Here is a 20,922-nt window from a genome sequence, read left to right on the forward strand (position 1 = left end):
AAGCAATATAATACAATCCATCTCATTTAATTTAAGTAACTATTTAATAAATAGTATAATATTTTAATCTTAAAGTTATTATTAAGTATTATATCTAGATTCTAGATGTTTTGTGTTTGAAAAGAAAAGTTTTTAAAAATTCATTAAAATGGAGCTTTTAAATTTAGCATAAAACATTACAGTGATCAGATTTTAAAACTTCCATATTCTGTTTACGGTTAGTGCGTAATTGTTTTTTAAAAATCGTTACAAGATTTCATAATAATACACAGATAATTGTAGCACCCATAAAATCCACAAAAATATTCAGACAAACTTTAAAGTCAAAACAATGGCCATCCCAAAAACATTTAATATCGCTTTTTAATTAATTCTGAGAGACGAGAGGCGCCGGAGTAAAAGTTGGAGAGCTCTTAACCCATTTCTGCTCCAATTGGGGACACCTTTTAATTGACGGGTTTTTCATATTTTTTTCTTTATTTTTCATATATTTTTCTATTTTTGCAGGCAAGTGTCAGTGCTGCAGACGTCGATACCGCTGCCGGCGTCGGCGGCGGCAGTACGTCGGGCCCCGCCGGATAAAAGGCCGTTGCCGGCTACTCCTGTGCATGGTGAGTTTTTTATTGCTCTTTTAGTATAAGGTTTTAGCAAAGGTAGAAACAGTTAATAGCGTACCGTATGTTGTATATTATTGTTTTTGTTGAAAAACAAAATTGGTGAAAAATTATTTTCATTTTAATCTAAATATGACTTTATTACCTTTTACAACAAAGTATCGAATCGACACTTTTAAGAGTGTGCCAAATTAGGGTTTTTTTTTTAACTTTCGAGTATTATGTTATGATCTAATACAATAAAACTAAATTACAATAAAAACTAGCGTATATAAGTAAAAAAAAAAAAAAAAGAACAGTTTAAATATAAAAAAGGTTGTTATCCAGACTGCTGCCTTTAGGGAGAGTGCCCAGAATACCAGCCACATTGCCCCGCTGTAAGGCCAGGCTTAATCGCTGGCCAAAATACGCTCCAGCCCTCTGGTCACCTGTGCGATCTATGAGGCGGGATGATATAAGATTGAAAAACTTTCGAGTTATTTTTATTTTCAAATACTAATAAAAACAAACCCATACTTAATATTCTCCATGACAAAGTGTGTCTGTTTATCACTTCTTCAGGATTTAACCGCTGATCTGATGAATTTAAATTTAGAGTTCGTATCGTTCGTGTGGAGAACTTTGAGTCTCAGAAGAGTATACATATTTTTTATGGCGCCAAAATGTACGGTGCCCGTGATATAAACGTATTCCTGCTCGACACTGTTGATAGCAAAAGAAAGGGAACCAAAATGCCAAGTATGAACAAAATTAAATACTTTTATTTTCACAATATTTGCACGTCGAGATGGATCCGACGAAACAAGAGAGCTGTTTTACATTGTACCATCTTATTGTATCTACCATGTTTTTGCAAATAAACGTTCTTATTCTTATAAAGATTACTTTATCACAAAAATAGAGTAATAGGTTAGCTAAAGCCAATACTGTTAGAGATGCTTTCAAGCTTTCTGCGAATGCAAACACTGACGTTTTGTCGCAGAAAATGTAGATTTTGTTACACATAGCTTTTAAAAACTGACCTAGATTGATAAATAATAATACTATATTTTATCTATACTATCTTTGTGGGTATTAGGTAGGTCTTAGGTCATAATATTGTAACATCAAGAAAATTTATTTCTAGGCAGTTCACAGACCAACGTCATTTGGTCGGATTATGTCAATTCAACGTTAATTCAACGAACAAAGAATCAACTTCTCTGATAGTACCTACTTAGTTTAATTATCACCATAATATTTTTATTTCACTAACTGCAACGTTGACGATAATTTTATGTAACAATAATATTATTCTCTTGTTCTAAGTTTTCTTGTATAGTAAAGAAGTGTACACGAATTTAATTCGAATTTTTCAAACACACGGTTGAGTTTTTAAAGTATTTTTAAAATACTTCTGTTTTTACCGAAAGTATTTAAAAGCCTCGTATTTCGTATTATTAGTTTCTATGGCAATATATGGTATACCACTGCCATAAAAACTCAGGTGGTACAGGTCACCTAGGACCTAAAATAGAACAGACCATACCTAAAGTTATTCAGTTCCGCTGATCCAGATAAGTGTCTGTCTCAACTGGGGTCATCCGACGGACGATCAATCTCAAGATTTACTATCTTGCCACCATTTTATTGGTGGTTGTGACTTGTGAGATAATGGGATTAAAAATGTAATCACTATCAAGTTCAACGTGTTTTTTTCTTGGCTCAAAGTAGTCTGATGGTTGTAGACACTTGTGACATGGGGAATAAGAGCAAGCTATATTATTAACTAATTGATGCCCGCATTCTGCAGGAACTGTACATTTTGACGCGATAGAAACTATTTTATATCCTTTCCTGGGTCTTAAATTGTCTTCATACCTTTATGCGTGGTGAGTTCGGCCTTTTAAGAGTGAAGAGGTGACAGACAGAATATATTACGTTTATACAATTATACCTAATAATAATATTATTATTCATAAATCGTAGATAAGTATATTATGTTTCTTATTACTTATCATATTCATCATTATTTTAAAAATTAATTAAATCAAAAAAAATCAAGAGAAGCAACCTACAAGTAAGTAAATATACTTAGGTAATGCCGCTTTCTATCACACATTTTTGAAAATTTCGACCCTACTAATTGCACATTTTTCATTCAAAATAATTAAAAGTTCGCATAGCGTTGCTAATCGAACCACTTTGCATATCGTCAGACTCATTTCGTGGTTCAACTCCCTGTGCTCGTCTTCAGACAGATGCAGCGTCAGTTGATACATGATAGTCAGACAGTGCACTCATTACTGTGAACAAAAAAAGAAAAAAAAAATTAAACAAAAAAAATTGCTCTTGTACAATGTGCCGTTAATTAAAATGTGAAAAAGAAAGATTTTAAATGGTAAGTAAATTTTTATACCCTTTGTAAAATGTAGTAGGATCTTCTCAAAAATTTAAGTAGCTCCTAAATACAGCAAAATTTCGCGTTTCGGTTGAATATAATATTTTTAACATTAACACTGTAGTTATTTTTAAATCAGATTTCTACTACAGATTCATAAATGAAGTACTTGTAAGTACCACAAGTACGTAAGTGCATTTAAAATGAAGTGTTTAATGTTCCTAATATGGATCCTATATCGGTGCAGCAGAGTATTAATTACATTAAACTATAATTAATTAATTAAGCGTTCGCTCGCGATTAAGTTTGCACTAACTTTGATATAATTTCCGCTTCGAATTAGCTTAATAGTTTCTCTTACGCTGCATTTGTCATAGAGTTTGTAAGTAGTTTAACTACTTACGAATACAGAAGTTATGAGTTTTTGTATGTCTGTTCGTGGCGTGTCATAGCTTCTTAAGCTAAAGGGATGATCAATTTTTATCTAGATATAGTTTGAAGACATAAAATTTTCATAATAATTGATCATAATATATTAAGTTTATCAGATTACTGTTTTAAAGTTAAGGATTTTCTTACTTTTTTGGAAGACTAAGATGAAAGAAAAATAATGTTTTTTGTAGTATAATGAGGAGTAGGCACATAGGCAAATATTTCTTCCGTTGTAAGTTATTATGTCATACTTTAAATATTTGAACTTTAACAGCGGATCGTGTTGCTTGAGAGAATTTCATAAACAACTCCTGTGGCCGGTGGCCCGATTCTCTCTACCTCGAACCCAATACTAATATGTACAGTAGCGTGACTTGGACGTGTTCTAAAACTTCATAATTTTACTCTCCAAAGTAATTTTAAATTGTCCTAAACTCTCTGGCTAGTGACTTAGACAGACAAAGCTTCTTCATCATCAGCAAATCTTAAGTTAATCTAAAATTAGCTTAGGTGAACATAATTATTATAATTCACTTATAGTTTTATTACACCGTTTCTTCTCGCCGGGTTAGTTCCCGAACCGGTGGTAGGCATCATGTAGGACATTCTGAAAATATTTATTTTAAATTTATTCAGAAATAAAACAATTTTGATTTTATAATATTAAAAATGTGAAAGTGTGTCTGTCTGTCTCTCTGTATGCCTGTCTGTCTGTCTGTCACCTCTTCAAGCCCAAACCGCTGAACCGATTTTGCTGTTTGTTATAAAGATACTATGAGTCCTGGGAAAGGACATAGGATACTTTTATCGCGAAAATTTATGGTTCAAGGGTGATAAACGAAATTTGGCGCAACGGAGTTGCAGGTGTCATCTAGTCTAAAATAATACTAAGGTACGTGTGAGAACGCCGAATTAGGTGGTTTAGGAAATAGATGGTCCATTTCCTTTGTGCCTCGAATGTCCCTTTGCATTCGAAGTACAAGCATCGGGCCCCTGTGGTTCTGCGAAGGAATCACTGCATGATTCACTTTCTTACTCACAGGCTTAAACTGTTACTCGCAAGTACAAGATGTAAAATTGATCCATTATAAATTAACGGCCTGTCTGTTCGTATTTAGTTAATATTAAGCTCTCCACGTCAGCCCCTGATGGCAATACAAACGATTACGTTTGTGTATATTCGCCTACGATTGCTCATGATGGATGTAGATTGTGCATGCTTTAGACATATTGTTTGCTTCCATGACGGCAATCACGGTTGTCTATCTTGGCTGAATGTGAAAGTCTTGAGAGAACTCTAAATCAGACTTTCCCAAAGTGGGCGACAACGCCCCCTTGTGGGCGCTGAAGGGGTTTCTGGGTCCCCAAAAAATGGGGGCATTGTGTAAAGGCTTGGGGGGTGATTTATTTTATCTGGATGCATTTTAAATTGAAACAGTGGGGACAGTAATAATTTGTCCTCAAAGTGGGCAATAGACAAAATAAAATTTGGAACCCCTGATTTAAATGTTCATGTAGGTAATATAAACAGAATGTTTGTTTTATTGTAGTATGGCCAAATATTATATTTATATGTCCAAAAAGATATTTGAAGACTTTATATTTAAGTACAGTAAAGTATTAAGTATGAGAAATATTAATGGAAAATCAATTGAAAAGAAAGAATATTATGAACTTAACTCATTATTCATATTCACGTAACTCAAGTTAAGTTGTTACTTTTAAGGAGTATCGATATTATGCATATACCATACTAGAACTAGCATTTACTTTTGATGTTTGGGGCACTAACCGAAACACACCTTGTATCGTAGCCACATTATTAGGTAAGTATAGTACCTATGGGCTATACTAAGATATCAATTAATAATAATTATCACAAGACAATACCAATACTGTCCACTTTGGTCGGAGCTGTTTATGGTTCGACCCCATTGTCTATTTGTATGGAAATTAATGACGTCATAACATACACATTACATAGTCCCTGACATGACCCTTATGTCAACGATTTAAGGTTTACTTTCCTAAAAACCTCAAAATTGTTCGATATTATATTGACACGTCACGGCCAGCTGATTACCCTACAAGTTTAGCAGTAACTGACCTATATGTATCAAATTTGAACCTTAATGTAAAGTAATAAAAGCTAAATAAGGTAAGCGCAACGAATGTACGTAATATTTGGTTGGGGGGTTGTTGAGACCTAATGATTATAGACCTGATTATTCAACCCTCTCAGTTTGAATCCGGCGCAGTGTAGGTCACTAGTATTTTATTGCAATGCTGACCAAGGTTTTAGTGTTTGTAAGATTTTTAAGATAATAATATAATCTGTGTATAATCAGAAATTGTGTTCATACTATAAATATTTTTAAATAATATAAAAACATATAGTTGCGTCAGTTTGTCACTCATAAAACATATTTTTTATTTTTACCCACAGTATAAAATAAGTACCCTTCTTAGACTCCCAGTTAGATAACCAACAGGTTAATAATTAATGGTGGTAATAATTAAATTTTGCCAAATGCCGTAACAAAAAAGCCCCTAGTGTTTTGAACAGAGTAAAGTGATTTTTTTCGATAGAAAATTAACAATTTAATATTATTGTTTCAGGTAAAAGTGGATTATCAGCAAGCTCTAGTCGATCTACGAGTCCCCTCGGCCAAGGAGCAGTTAGCTTCATACCTCGTGCCCCGGCCAGTTCCTCTGGGTAAGAGTTCCATTTGTTTAGCTTTGAAACCCGAAATTATCACATTTAAGCAAATCAAAATATTTTCGTGACCTTTTGCATCTTATACGAATGTCAAACAAACAGATAAGAATAAGTGCACGTTATCAAATAATTAAAATTGTTGCAGGTCAAGGCCGAATTCATCGTTACTAGCTCCCGGTAGTAAAATTCCGTCTACGTTATCGCAAACGCATCAACATTCACAAAATGCCAACCATAATGGAACCCCGACGAAGCAGTCCATGCTGGAGAAGTTGAAACTGTTCAATAAGGACAAAGTCAGTAGTGAAAAACAAAGTAGTAAAAGTACCGCAGTGTCAAAACGCACAAGTTCTTCTAGTGGATTTTCATCCGCGAAAAGTGAACGATCCGACTCTAGTTTAAGTCTTAATGAATCGTCGAATAATACTAGCACCAATACGAAAACATCAAACCTAATAGGACCAAAAAGCGTGAGACATCAAACTGATACGCTAACTAAAGATAAGTCCGGTAAAAATATCAAGTCAAGACTGGTTAACTGTAGCTCCAAAGTCACCAGGGACTCGTCATCTACGTTAAACAAAAGTAATAACGTCAAAGCGAATAATGACAAAAGTAAAAATAGCCCTAAGCTATCTTCTCGAGAAAAGGAATCCAGAATAGCTGCACCAAAATCCGTTAGCAATACAAAGTTAAATTTAATCGATGATCAAATTAGAAGTTCCAAAACAAAGATGGTAAAATTGTCCGGTAGCCAAATGAAACTAAACGAATCAAAGCCGGATCATTCTACTGATGCCAAATCACATGATCATCATAAAGTCCCGCACAATCATAACCAACCTCCTTCACCACCGGGAGGCCAATCCGGTTCGCAACAGAATCAGACCGGTATCCCAAAACCTACCGCTGCAGTAAAAGGAACTTCGAAAATTTCTAAAGATGAAAAACATATGAATCATAAGAGTACAAATAGTCAATTAAGCCCTATACAGAGCAATTCTAGTTTAAATTCGTCTAATAATGTTGGTGTTCATCCACTAGCTAGAGAGCAATCAAATTTAAGCAAGGAAGTGTCTCAAAAACAAACCCTTGCAGTTTCGCCGATGCCTGTCGTGAACAGTGGGAATCAGACGTCTCAAATGTCTGAAAGTTCACATTCTAATTCTACTCACAGTACTACGGGGCAGCAGTCAAATTCTAGTGACAGTAGTGTAATATACCGGCCATCAAGTGAATCTGGCTCGGAAATATCGAAAAGTAATCATGTGCCGACCAACAAGCGAGTAGATATGAACACCACTTATATCAACGAAGTTATTAATGAAGCCGAGCTGTCAGAAAAGGAAGCTGCCCAAAAACGGTATCTACACAATTCTCGCAAACAGGCTTACGAACACAATAGAACATTAACGGAGGAAAAGAATGATAGTCGATCGAGCACTCCGTCCCATTGTCGAGATAATTCTCTGGGTGATGACGAAAATCCATTAATGAATGTAATGCCAATGCGACCTTTACTGAGAGGCTACAACAGCCACCTAACACTGCCGATGAGAACCTCTGGGCTGACGCAAAAGAATATCACGGGGTATCCTCACCATGCAAATACAGTTAAGCCCAACTTCGGAAGAGAAAACATCGGATTTCGCGAGCGAATGAATTACGGTCCCGGGTTCTCGAATCCAGATTACTGTGATCTAGATATCGCGTCGGGTTATATGTCGGATGGTGATTGTCTGAGACGGATTACCGTTAACGAAATGGATTGCGGACGCAACAACGATATAATGGACGGCTACATGTCCGAAGGAGGCGCGTCGCTTTACGGTCGGCGAATAAATTACCAGCAGCCGTCCCAGTTCCAGCAGATCGACGAAAGGTAAGCGTTTTATGACTTTTCCTAACGTGTTGTTGAGTGTTGACTGTACGAGCTCAAAATAAATCCAAGTGTACGCTCATTAAGGGAGGCCTTCTCGAGGATCAAATTAAAAGCCCCCCTACGCGTGTGAGATTCATTGCCTTTCCGAGATCGTAAGTTTAATGGTTTTGCACTCAGGGTATTCTCCGTTCAGCCGCAGCGTCCTCGTCGGGACTATTATGTACTCGCTAATATAATTACAATTTTGCCTCAAGAATTTGAGTGAGAACGTGCGTTTTTGCGCAAATTCTTTTGTCATACCAGCCTCACAATTTCATAACACAGCCGCAGTTTCTATTCGTATTTTTCCCGTGAAACGCGATATTAAATATTTCAGACATCAAAGTCCGTAAATGTTTTCTTCGCGGTACAATCCTAAGTTGATCCTAAGGAGCTTAGTGTAAGTCTTTAATTAGAGGAAAAATATTAAAGGTTCTACTTTGGGACCAGCAATTTCAACGTAATTACCAATTATCACTTACGGTTCCACATTTTATTAAAACATTATACATAATATTTGTTTTGGGGTAGATTTGATTAGGTACATAAAATAATAATAATTATTAATATTAATATACAAAAAGTTGTCTTAGGAAAAAGAAAAGGATAGCTTATTTTTAAAGAAGATTAGGAATGATCAAGATTAGTTTTAGATTTTTTTTGGGTCATCTAACATCTTGCACGTAATATTTAAAAGCAGACGTGCTCATGGTCTTTTATTCCTAAAATAGGTTGAATAGGTGAGAAGTGTGCATTTGTAAAGAACGTTAAAAGCCGTTTTAAGCTTTTTTCTTTATGTGGGACACTTTTTCAAATAATATCGGCAGAGCGTGCCAATCCACAAGTGGTCGGCCCGCCTTCCGACTTTTGAACATATTGCATTGTAAATGTGTGCGACATTGACGTCATTGTTTCACTAAAGTTTTTTTTTTCATTTTTAAAGACGCCAAAGGAATCATGTCATTATGTTATTAAAACATTTTGATCGGTAATGAGTCTTTAATTGCTTCTTGTGAGTTGATTACTACCATCATGTTAAATTTTGTAGAGTAGACAGTAGGTAAGTGTAATTTTAAGTATTGATACGATCCTTTTCGGTATAAAAATCCTTACAATTTTTTTAATCGGTAAACAGAAGGTAATAAGCATTACTTTTTATTCTGGTGTTGCCATATGCAATAGATAAGTGTTTGTTGTTATTTGCGTTGTTGTGTGCCACGCGCACTCACACGGCCGCGGCGCTGGGGTGAGGGAGTCGCCAAAATCGATAGTCCCTCGTCTACCCCCGCCCCGCTCACCCCGCGCCACGATACTAACCACCCTCAACCTAATACACCATTTCGAACCTTATTGATATCGAATTAAAATCTCACTTCTAACGCCCGGAATCCGAACCTCTCCCGTCTCGAAACTCGAATCATTTCGCATAAGCTTATTAAAAAATATCGAAATTTCGACGATCCCTAATCGATTCGGGAGGCGGATATAATTTTCGCGACGAGGTGTCCGAAGTCGATTTTAATCGCATCGATTTAAGTGATTATGTAAAGTACGGGAGCCGGCGCGCGGCAGGGCGGGCGGCATTCGGCGCGGCGCACTACGAGCGTGCGGGCGCGCCGTCACGTTGTAAACCGGTTATTTCACGTGACAAACTTTTCCGATTTTTTCACCGGTCCGGAAATGTAAATCGGCGACGGTAATCGATCGGACGCGCGACGTCGGCGAGCCGCGGCCGGGCGGTTGCGGGACAATCTCCGGTCGGACGATACGATATCGGATCGTAATAGAGGACCATAAGTGTCGTGCCTTGTGACGTTGGACGTAGCTTTGATAATAGTTTTGCATTAACGTAGGAATCTGTGTTGCCTTGCAATGTGTCTTTGCTTTCGCTAGCCATCGGTGCTTATAGTATAGGAGCGATCTACCAGGATGACAATACCAGTGAGTATGTTCGCCCGTAATCAATATTATTGTAATAACTATTTTTCTCGAGAGTCGAGACCTATGTGACTTGCGCATCTGCCGAGCGAATGTAGGTTCAGCTAGACTATTATTTCATTTAATAATCGTCGTAGCATCTGGAGTAAGTCATTGTCTAACATGTGGTTGCCAATCCTCCCGAGCAAATGAACTGAGTTTGCCCCCCAAGAATCGAAATAGAACAAAACATGTTCTAATAAATGTGTCGTTTAACTGCATGTTATTATCCAATAAGAAACAACACTATATAGAGTAAGAGAAGTAAATACCAATAGCAACCAAAGGAAAGATGAAAGACTGTAAAAACTTGGCAATGTAGATTTTCACTACATCTTATACATATAGTTTATTTTCCGTACAAAATTCGCAATACAAAAATTTGACCGCACTTTGGGTTAATGATGAGAAACACAAATAAAGTATACAATTGTAGACTTTATGTATGATAATATAGAGTATGTTTTCTATTGAAATCAATGGAATGTTATTGCTAAGGCAGCAAGGTTATGGAAGGGGTGGAAATCCCCACACAATAAGATCCGGAATTACTGAAGGACTTGCCGTTATTTCCCTCACGTATTTATGAGGATTTCCCTTTTCGTACGTAACAGAACTAGCTGATGATTTCTGCAAGGTTGTTGACCTTAAACCTGACCTTGTAGACTAGCTGATTTCTAAGGTATGAAATTATAATATGTAGAGTACAAAACAGAGAATTGTATAATATGAACTGCTCAATACGTCATCGGCAAATTAATTTCACTCTTATATTTTGTACTGAGTGTTTTGGTATCCTTTTTTTTATAAAATTTGGGGGCAATCGAGGAAACGAGTCACCTGATGGAAATCAACTATCGTCGCACATAGACACTCGCAACATCAGAAGCGCTGCAGGTGCGTTGTCGGAAAACGTTTTTACGAATAGTTAAATTTTCTTTGTCATATTTGCTTGGAGGATGAAGCTCTTATTCGAATGGATCATTTTTTCTTCCAAATGTTTCTTTATTAAAGTTAGGTTAGCTGTATTGCAGAGTTAATAATAACTGAATTCTCGCTAAAATCCCAGCTACAGTATTCAATACGGAGGGGTAACGGTGATTCATAATTTCGATTGTTTGACTGAAGTGGCCCGCTCCCTCCTATATTAGCCGATCCCGCTTCGAAAACAAACAATTGTTTTTAGAAATGAGAAATGCTTTATTCTGTACATATGGGCGTAGCCAGGGCTTAAACCTTGAAAAAAAATTACCTAATAGAAAATATTATAATAATAATAATAATAATATTATTATTTAAATTGAAATTGAACCTTGCCACATTCTGTTAGTCAAATCAATGTATTTAATCCTGACACAAAATCCGACCTAATGTGGGGTCATTTTTAGGGTTCCGTTCCTGTCTGTCCGTCTGTCTGTCTCCAGGCTGTATCTCAAGAACGGTGATAGCTAGAGAGTAGAGAGTTGAAATTTTGACGGATTATGTATTTCTGTTGCCGCTATAACAACAAATACTAAAAACAAAATAAATCAAATATTTGATTATCCCATACAACAAACTTGATTTTTTTGTCATTTTTTGCTTACTTGCTTGCTATTAATAATGGCTACACTTAGGCACTTGAAATATTCACAAATTACTTAATGGTATTAGTAATTTAATTTGATCATTGATAATAAAATTAAATATTTAAGGGGGCTCCCATACAAAAATACATTTTTTTGCCTAATTATGCTCTTAAATGGTACGGAACCCTTCGTGAGCGAGCCGACTCGCACTTGGCGAATTATTTAAGTAGCTTAAGTTTCATATTAAGTACATGTAGGTATGTTGTAATTGGCAATTTAATAGAGATAAAAAGTATTTAAATATAATATTAAAGAAAATACAAAAATAATATGTTTTCAGAACGCGCTAGTAACTTATGCTCAGTCGTGCCTACACACAAATATGAATCCAATTTTCTTGCGACCCTTACAAGCAGAAAGAATAATTTTGTTTGTTGAGGGTTAAAAAATATGTTATAATATTGTATTATCTTTTTATAAAAATGTTTATTATAAGATAATAATATTATATCTATCTTTTTTTAATTATAAGGTTTAGGGTAACATACAAGTTCTCTGCCTTCGTCTATGTCTATTTTCCCATGAGTTGATTTTTTGAACTGACAACTAGTTATGGTAAAATCCGTTAAATTCTTTTTCATATAAACCGCCTTGTAATACAAAGTTCCATCAAAATCGGCCGAGGACAATAATTATTATTATCTACTATGTGGTTATATGACGAACTTCCGTCGATTGACGTGGCCTAAACTAAATAAATAAATAATTTGATGTATCAATCACCCATTGTTGTTATAAATGTTTATAAATAACTAGATGATGCCGCCAACTCCATTGCGTCAAAATTTCCGGGATGAAAGTATTCTATCTCCTTTCCTAGGACTCAACGTATCTCCGTGCCAAATTTCAGCAAAACGACGAGAAAGAGGTTACATACACACTTTCGATAAATTATTATTTATGCGAAAGTGTGTCTGTCGTGGTCGTGGGTTCGATTCCCGCGTTGGAAACATGTTATTTCCAAGTTTGGTTAGGATAATGCAGGCTGATCACCTGATTGTCTGACAAGTAAGATGATCCATGCGTCGGATGGGCATGTAAAAAGTCGGTCCTGCGCCTGATCTCTCGCCTTTCGTGTCGGTCTGCCGTCCCACTGGGTTATGAGAGTAAAGGAATAGAGAGTGCTCTTGTGTACTGCGCACACACTTGGGCACTATAAAATTACTCCTGCGTAGCTGGCCTGGTTTCCATGAAACCGGCCACCGTCACCGAAACCGGTGTGGGAGCTATTATTATAATATTAGTATGGATAATATGGATATTATGGAATATGGATATTATTGTATTTTCATACATTTCGCTTTAGAAATGTGAAGAAAATGTACATAATATTTAGATACTCGTAAAAGCTAATTTAATATAAGTTCTCAAACTGTGATAAAGCTAATATTTTATTTATTTTATGTAGAGCTACGTAGCAATTATTATCGCATACGTTTTTTTGTTTGTTTTACGGAGATAAATTAAGTTTTATGACAACAAAACATCCCAAAGCTACAACAATAAAGAATGAAAAGTGGGTCTCTCACAAAGGGTTACAAATAATATGTAGTGGAAATTGTAACATGGCCCGTTTTGTTCCACCCTGAAACATTAATGAGAAAAGTCGAGCTCTGGAAATGAAATGAGCGAAAAAACTAATGTATTGTATCGCTTTGGCATGCCATGTGTGGGATACAAGTTACAACGAAAAAAATATTTCATTCCATTTTCAAATTTTTTAATTTTGTAAAAAGAACGAACATTTTAAACTTACCTGAGGCAGACTGGTTTGTAAAGAACGTTTATTATTATACTTATTTATTATTTTAATATAGGTTAATATTATAATTAACAAGTATGTACAGTCTGTTAAGAAAGTGAAGAAATTAAAAAGTGGCAACATCGTAGTGTCATCCCTTTTTTCTAGATTGATTTGAAAGGGATGACACTACGATGTTGCCACTTTTTAATTTCTTCACTTTCTTGACAGACTGTATAATTTATTAATCTTAACTTTTTAACCGTATAAAACTAAGAATCTAAAATAAGGGAACTATTAATTTTAAAGTTTTAGAGGTATTGTAAAAAACAGACAAAGTTTTCCCTCAAGGGTAGACTAAATTTTGTGAACTCATTTAAAAGTTGTTGGTTAAATTTTAGGATGGTGCTAAAGACTCTTAAGTTCGCGTTTGCGCTTACTTAAGATAAGAATGTCTTGAGACTAAACTTAACTACGTGAAGTGTAGGTACAGAGTAAGTACTGAGTTTTACTTGGATTTTATAATTAACTTACTTTTGTAGGCTGAATAGAAGTTATTAACAAGCACTGCCCAGTCACTCTAAGTTAGCATAGTTAAATTCAGTATAAATAGATTTTTGTTGTGTATTTCAATATAAATAGTCCACAGACATAGATCTCCATCAATTTAATGAATGATTAATGTAAAAATTTAATTTAAAAGCTCTGTAAAACATTAAAAAACCGCACACATAAGCTTTCCCCGTAATTATAATTAGGATTCCGTAACATTTTGCTTTAATCAAAATTAAAAATTATTTTTGATAGAATAAGATACAATTAAAAGTTTAAAATTCAAATATCATTAAAGACTTTAAAGAGAGGAAATTGATGATACAAAATCAAACCAAGCCAGCAATTAAAGTTGATAATTGCAAGCTCAGGCTTACTCTGTACATTTTCACGCTCTGTACATTTTCACGTTTTGCCGAAGTGATAAATAAAGTGCAAAAGATTTCTACAAAATACTAGTCTCATTCATAATCATAATAATCATATTTATTTGCTCTGAAACGTGGTTACATGGGTTGTTAGTTGTTACAGTATTGTTTTACAGTGCGGCATGTTTCGCTATGACAAAAGCGTGAAAAATTTAAAAACATAACTAGTTATGTTTGCATTGCTGATTTTACAAACAAAATTGGAGTTAACAATTTGATCTCAGCTTTATGCAAAGAAATGGCAGAGAAAGGATTATCATCAAATTGGCCGCGAAATTAGTAGACCGAATTTGATGAAATTAGACAGACTTATAAAGAAGAACTAAGGGTACTTTTACTACTGAAAAATGTACGAGTCCCGCAACATTTATGTTTTTGCATAAAGTCGCGGTACAGTCTAAAAATAAGTAGTTTGACTAAAATAGCCACTATACGTCATATTCAGGTAGTACCTTAGTTTAATATTGTCAAACCTTTATCCGATTAGGTCCGAGCAATAAGCTGGGTCTAGCCGCTAGATGTTATCGTGCATACATAAATCATGAATGCCAGTAGCAGGCTAATGAAGCCAGTGACATTTCAGTTAGTCATTAATCATTGCAATAAGTACAGTTTCATTGAGTGCTTAGATTCGTTTTAGGCTACATGACCCCCGACTACTTTTTCTGGAATAAAAAGTATCCTATGTCCTTCCCCAGAAATCAAAATATCTCCATACCAAAATTTCATCGAAATCCGTTCAGTGGTGTAGGCGTAAACAGGTAAGAGACAGACAGACAAAGACACTTTCGCCATTATAATATTAGTATGGTAGTAAGGATGGTTACAAAAGTATGGGTGGTCCCAGGTCAAATGACTTCTATTATCATTTTTAACAAAAAATTTAAACCGACTTCCAAGGTAAAAACCACAGAAAATAAGGTAAAAACAATATTCTTGAAAATATATGAAATTAACCTGGAACGGCTGAGCAATCGTTGAACATACAAAAAAAAAAGATACATACAGCCGAACGTATTACCTCCTCCTTTTTGGAAGTTGGTCAAAAATATAGGGGAAGCACTAGCAGTTATCTTGCACCATAGGTACTGTCAATTGTCATGCTTTTAGGACTTGGAACGTCACATTAATTGTTTCGAAAAATGAACTTTCTACAATATTATTACCGTTTTTAATGATGATAATTTGTGCTCGCTTTGGTTACATACCTGGCCAGCAACGCACCTGCAGGTCTTCTAATGTTGCGAGTGTCCATGGGCGACGGTAGTTGCTTTTCATCAGGTGACCCGTTTGCTCGTTTGCCCCCTTATTTTATATATTAAAAAAAAAACCTAAGCTCCTGAATCTCTTTTCTACTTGCAGTATTATGACGGATTGGCAATTTTTTCGCAATCTACGGCAGATTTTCGCAAAAATATGGATAATAAGGATAATGAGGGCTGCTCATTTGGTAACGTTCCTTTCACGATCCGCCATTACCGTGGGCTGAGGGGAAATGGGGTGACGCGGTTTTCATTTAGCTGTGTATATTGAAATTTTCAAGGTAGACTTTGTTAGGAATATTCTTTGTTAAAGTGGTATATTGTGCAAATACTATACGAAAACGTAACCACGTAACTTTGTATTTCTTGTCTGCGTCTCAATAATAGTTTAAACTACTATAACACTGTTATTTTCAGTTGTCGTTTTAATAAAAAACCGATATAATACCTCTCCAATGCAAGGCCTAAGTATAGGATACAGGCTACAGTATGAAATTACATCAAAAATCGTTGGGCAGCTTTTGATGCGACAATGTTTCAAAGTCTATTTTAATTAATTCTCTGCCTCCTAAAACTCAAAAAGTAGTCAACATGAAGTACTTAGTTGAACCTTTGAAAGCTTGTAGACAATCAGACGGCTAATTTTATTATTTTGTTAAATGGGTACAAAGACCTTTCGCCAAACAGCCACAGATCATCCAGATAAAAGTTTCCCCCACTTTGCAAGATTAAAGTATGTTTGGCGGTGATAAACGCAACCAATTCATTTCACTGAAAAAGTTTCAATTTTCTCCATAATTTTTCAATCTTTTGAAAACTCGTATCTCGGTGAAGCTTTTAAATGTTTGCCAGACCTTTATTTTTATTTTAGACAGGAGTTTTTGTTGAAAACTCTTTTAATTAAAAGACTGAGGCTCAGTTGTTTCTTTTAATATTTTGAACTTCCTCATCTATTAACACCTGTCTTCATTAACAATTTTTTAATAACAGTTATACTTTTTAATTAAAAAGTAAATTTTGAATTTGCAACACAAGTTATCGAGCTGTCAAAAATTTGAATATGGAACTTTTTTTTCAAATACCTATGAGAAACATTAAAATATATATTTTTTAAATTTGCAAGTTGCAACGCCAGTTTCCGTGCTGTCAAAAATTTGAATATGGAACGGCTTTCTTTTTTAATGAAACAATGTGGTCAGTGTATGGAATTAGCTGTATTATTCAATACAAGGGCTTCATTGATAGCGCAGTGAGGAATGATTAATGGTCGTCCTGGATTCCGCGCCAAGTCAATTATTATTATGAAGATCGGAAACCGGCAAGTGATAGGTTCATAATTTTATATTATACATGGGAGAGCCATGCTTCGGCACGAATGGGCCGGCTCGACCGGATAAATACCACGTTCTCACAGAAAACCGACGTGAAACAGCGCTTGCGCTGTGTTTCACCGAGTGAGTGAGTTTACCGGAGGCCCAATCCCCTAACCCCTACCCTATTCCCTTCCCTACCCTCAACTATTCCCTTCCCTTCCCTTCCCTACCCTCCCCTATTCCCTCTTAAAAGGCCGGCAACGCACTTGCAGCTCTTCTGATGCTGCGAGTGTCCATGGGCGACGGAAGTTGCTTTCCATCAGGTGACCCGTTTGCTCGTTTGCCCCCTAATTTCATTAAAAAAAAAATACCTGAAGGACTTGTGTTACGGGTGGGTACCAGACAACGGAAATATATTTAATACTTCTATACTGTACTATACGATACATATTATATTTAAGATTTTTATTATATTATACACTTGTAATACACATCCAAGAACTGTGAAAACTTTTTGTTCCGTCGGCGGGATTCGAGCCCGCGACCCCCGGCTTGAGCTACCAACAGCACACCAACTGAGCCACAGAGGTCGTCGAAATGTACCGTACTTAAATGTAATTAATTCAAAATTTTACATAAGCCCCATACATTATCTGTCAAACTCTTAATGAAATTGAAGGTTAATCAGCAATAAATGACTCTGAATACGGCGGTAAAGTAATAGATAACTCTATAATATTGCTTGTTTTCATTTGATAAAAAGAACCCAGGTGTTAAGTGACCCATACGATAAGCCTGTATTTAAAACTAAACATATTTTTAAAACCAATACTGAATCGCACAAACGCTGACTCACTTTAAATTTAAGCTTATCTTACTTTAATCCTTCAATCGTGGATTCTTGGAAATCTATTGTTATTCTATTGTGTCTCGCTCACCGGTGAGCTTATGGGGCTTGATGGGATAAGCATGCAATTTATAAATGGCGCCCGTAACTCAGTTACGCAAAAATTCTTTCATCGCCCGGAACTGTACATTTTTCCGCTATAAAAAGTATCCTGTCCTTTCCCGGGACTCAAAGTATCTCTGTTTCTCAGCTAAATCGGTCGACGGTTCAGCGGTTTGGGCGCGAAGAAATAACAGACAGACTTTCGCATTTGTAATATTAGTAGGTATGGATTATTGGCCTAACCATGTCATGTACTACCTCTCCATATTAGGCCACGCTGAATAACTATGATTGTAATGTTAATTTTGAATGCGTCTTTATCAACACAAAATCTACATCTAGGGCAATTACAGAAGATAATATGTCTACTCGTTCGGTCCCTATCTCTTGGTCCATGGACCAATGAGGAAACCTATTGCATTAAGCATACAGACAAATCATTCTCGATCTGTCTCATATCAAGTACACTAATAGTTTGCGAATGACAGTATGACGAGTTAGGCCGAACTGGGTCGCATTTAGGATGAGCTTCCTTTATCAATTCAATTGCTTTTGTCAGTTATTGCGGTTTCTGTTTCATAATCAGTCAATTTTGTTGAACTACTTTTAATGCAATATGCTAAGTCCATATTATATAAAAATAATAGGTTTCAGGTTGGTCTACATTGATATAGTACGCCAGATTCTAGAATCTGGGGTACCTACTATATCAATGTAACTTACGCCAGAGTTACATTGATATAGTAATAATAATAATAATAATAATATCTATGGACGCTTCACACCACGTCAGTCTGGCCCCATGCTAAGTACCTAAAGGACTTGTGTTACAGGTACCAGACAACGGAAATATATTTAATACTTTTATACTATACATATATTTAAGATTTTTATTATATCATACACATATTTAATACACATCCAGACCCGGGAACTTTGAAAACTCTTTGTTCCGTCGGCGGGATTCGAACCCAACCCGAACATTTTAAAATATTAGTATCGTTACTGGAGCTATCAGGTATCTTGAGAACCTCATTCTGTATGAAAGTCGGTTAAATATAAATTATTATCTTTATAAATTACTAGATGATATCCGCAACTGTGTTGCGCCAAAATTCGTTTATCGAGCAGGAACCGTACATTTTTCCGGGATAAAACTATCCTATGTCCTTTCTCGGGACTCAAAGTATCTCCATGCCCAGCAAAATCGGTTCAGCGGTTCAAGCGTGAAGACGTAACAGACAGACAGACACACTTTCGCATTTATTAGTTTATCGCGCGGGAACCGTACATTTGTCAAGAATAAAAAGTATCCTATGTTTCCCGAGACTCAAAGAATCTCCATCTAATTTCAGCAAAATGGGTCACCGGTTTGGGCGTGAACACTTTCACATCCATACTTCCATATCCATACTAATATTATAAATGCGAAAGTGTGTCTGTCCGTCTGTCTGTCTGTTTGTCAGTCTGTCTGTCTGTCTGCTCTTCACGCTCAAACCGCTCAACCGATTTTACTAAAATTTGGCATACAGATACTTTGAGTCCCGGGTAAGGACATAGGATACTTTTTGTCCCGGGAAAATGTACGGTTCCCGCGCGGTAAACGAGTTTTGGTGCAACGGAGATGCGGGCGTCATCTAGTTTATAATAATGTTAGTATTTAGTATGGAAGGGTTTAAAGAAAAAACGTTAGATATAGTGCCAAATAGCGCCTTAAGCTTTTTAAACAGTGTGTGTAAAATAACAACAGTAAATATACCTTGTCAAGTTATTAACAATTAATTTTCAAGGACTTTCACGACCCTACAACCCTTATACTTGACCTTTATTGCCAAGTGCCTTTTAAACCACAAGGTCCGTTCCTATGGTAATTTAATATTGGAACTGTAATCGCGATGTAGGCGTATTTCACACAGGATTAGAAGCCACAGGAGTTGACACATCACAGTGTACACACGGCTTAACTAATGGCCAGCTTACTGTGTGTGAACTAGTATGAAAAGTAGATGTTATTTTAATATTAGATTGTATTATAAATTGGGATATTTATAGCTTGATAGTATCATTGCGTTGTGATGAATTTTGTTAGTGTAGTTAGGTGGCCACCTTTTTTTGCAAATAAAGTACTTACATCGGCTACTTTAGTTGAGAAAAAAACCGTACACAGTATAAAAATAAAGAATTCTGTACTTTGTTAGTTTCTTTAAAACTCGAGAACGGCTGAACCGCTTTGGCTTATTTTGGTCTTGAAACATTCGTGGAAGCCCAGGGACGGTTTATGTTGGGAGATAGGAGATAAGAGGTTCATCGGGTCATCTAGTTTGATTTTTGAAATAAAGTATTTTTGCGTACTTTATTATTTTCGTAAAGTACAAAATACAATTGCCTGAAATAACGTACAATACTTTATATTAAAGTACGGGTGGCAACACTAAATGCAGTTGATATTAGGATCAGAGGTTTCGTCCTCAGCCATGGCTTGTTAGAAGACTCTTGAGACGACCGTCTAAAACACATTTAAAATAAAGGAGATTTTCATATTGTTTATGTTTTTATTTGCTACTTGTATATTTTAAACGCTAAAGTGTTTTGTTTTTCTGTTGAGTTGAAGTGTGTTGTTTCATGTTTGTTCGTCTGTTACCTTTTCACTCTTAAACCATTGAATCAATGAGTCCCGGTAAATGTAAAAAGAAATTTATATAACGGCAAAATGTACGGTTTACGTATAATAAATAGGACGCACGAACGAATGGAATGCGTGACCAAAGGAAAGGCCCAAGTTAAAAAAGTTGTTAACATAAATTAACAATGTGTAATAAAGAATACTTACGTTTTTTTGGCACGACACTCACTATGACTCATCTCATGAGGGCGAGCGAGACCCTCACAAAGGGTTGTTTAAAAATAAGCTGTACAGTATCGCATCGATTTTATGTTGTCTTGTAAGGAATTGTCTTTTATGCTACGCATAAAGGCAATTTTTACTACAATCTGGGCCTAGACTTT

The 20,922-nt window shown here is 35.8% G+C and overlaps 1 protein-coding gene across 7 annotated transcripts in view; it reads left to right on the forward strand.

The window, feature by feature from the left end:
* Positions 1 to 20,922, forward strand: part of LOC121729825 (protein sickie) — a 239,802-nt gene that overhangs the window by 149,850 nt on the left and 69,030 nt on the right. For all 7 annotated transcript variants that reach the window (XM_042118456.1, XM_042118457.1, XM_042118458.1 and 4 more), the window contains 3 exons: positions 508 to 611; positions 6,046 to 6,142; positions 6,291 to 8,027. In XM_042118456.1, coding sequence (XP_041974390.1) covers positions 508 to 611; positions 6,046 to 6,142; positions 6,291 to 8,027 — 1,938 coding nt within the window. The remainder of the gene's footprint in view (positions 1 to 507; positions 612 to 6,045; positions 6,143 to 6,290; positions 8,028 to 20,922) is intronic.

The sequence above is a fragment of the Aricia agestis genome, chromosome 8 (genome assembly GCF_905147365.1).
Source record: "Aricia agestis chromosome 8, ilAriAges1.1, whole genome shotgun sequence".
In the NCBI taxonomy this organism is placed as follows: domain Eukaryota; kingdom Metazoa; phylum Arthropoda; class Insecta; order Lepidoptera; family Lycaenidae; genus Aricia; species Aricia agestis.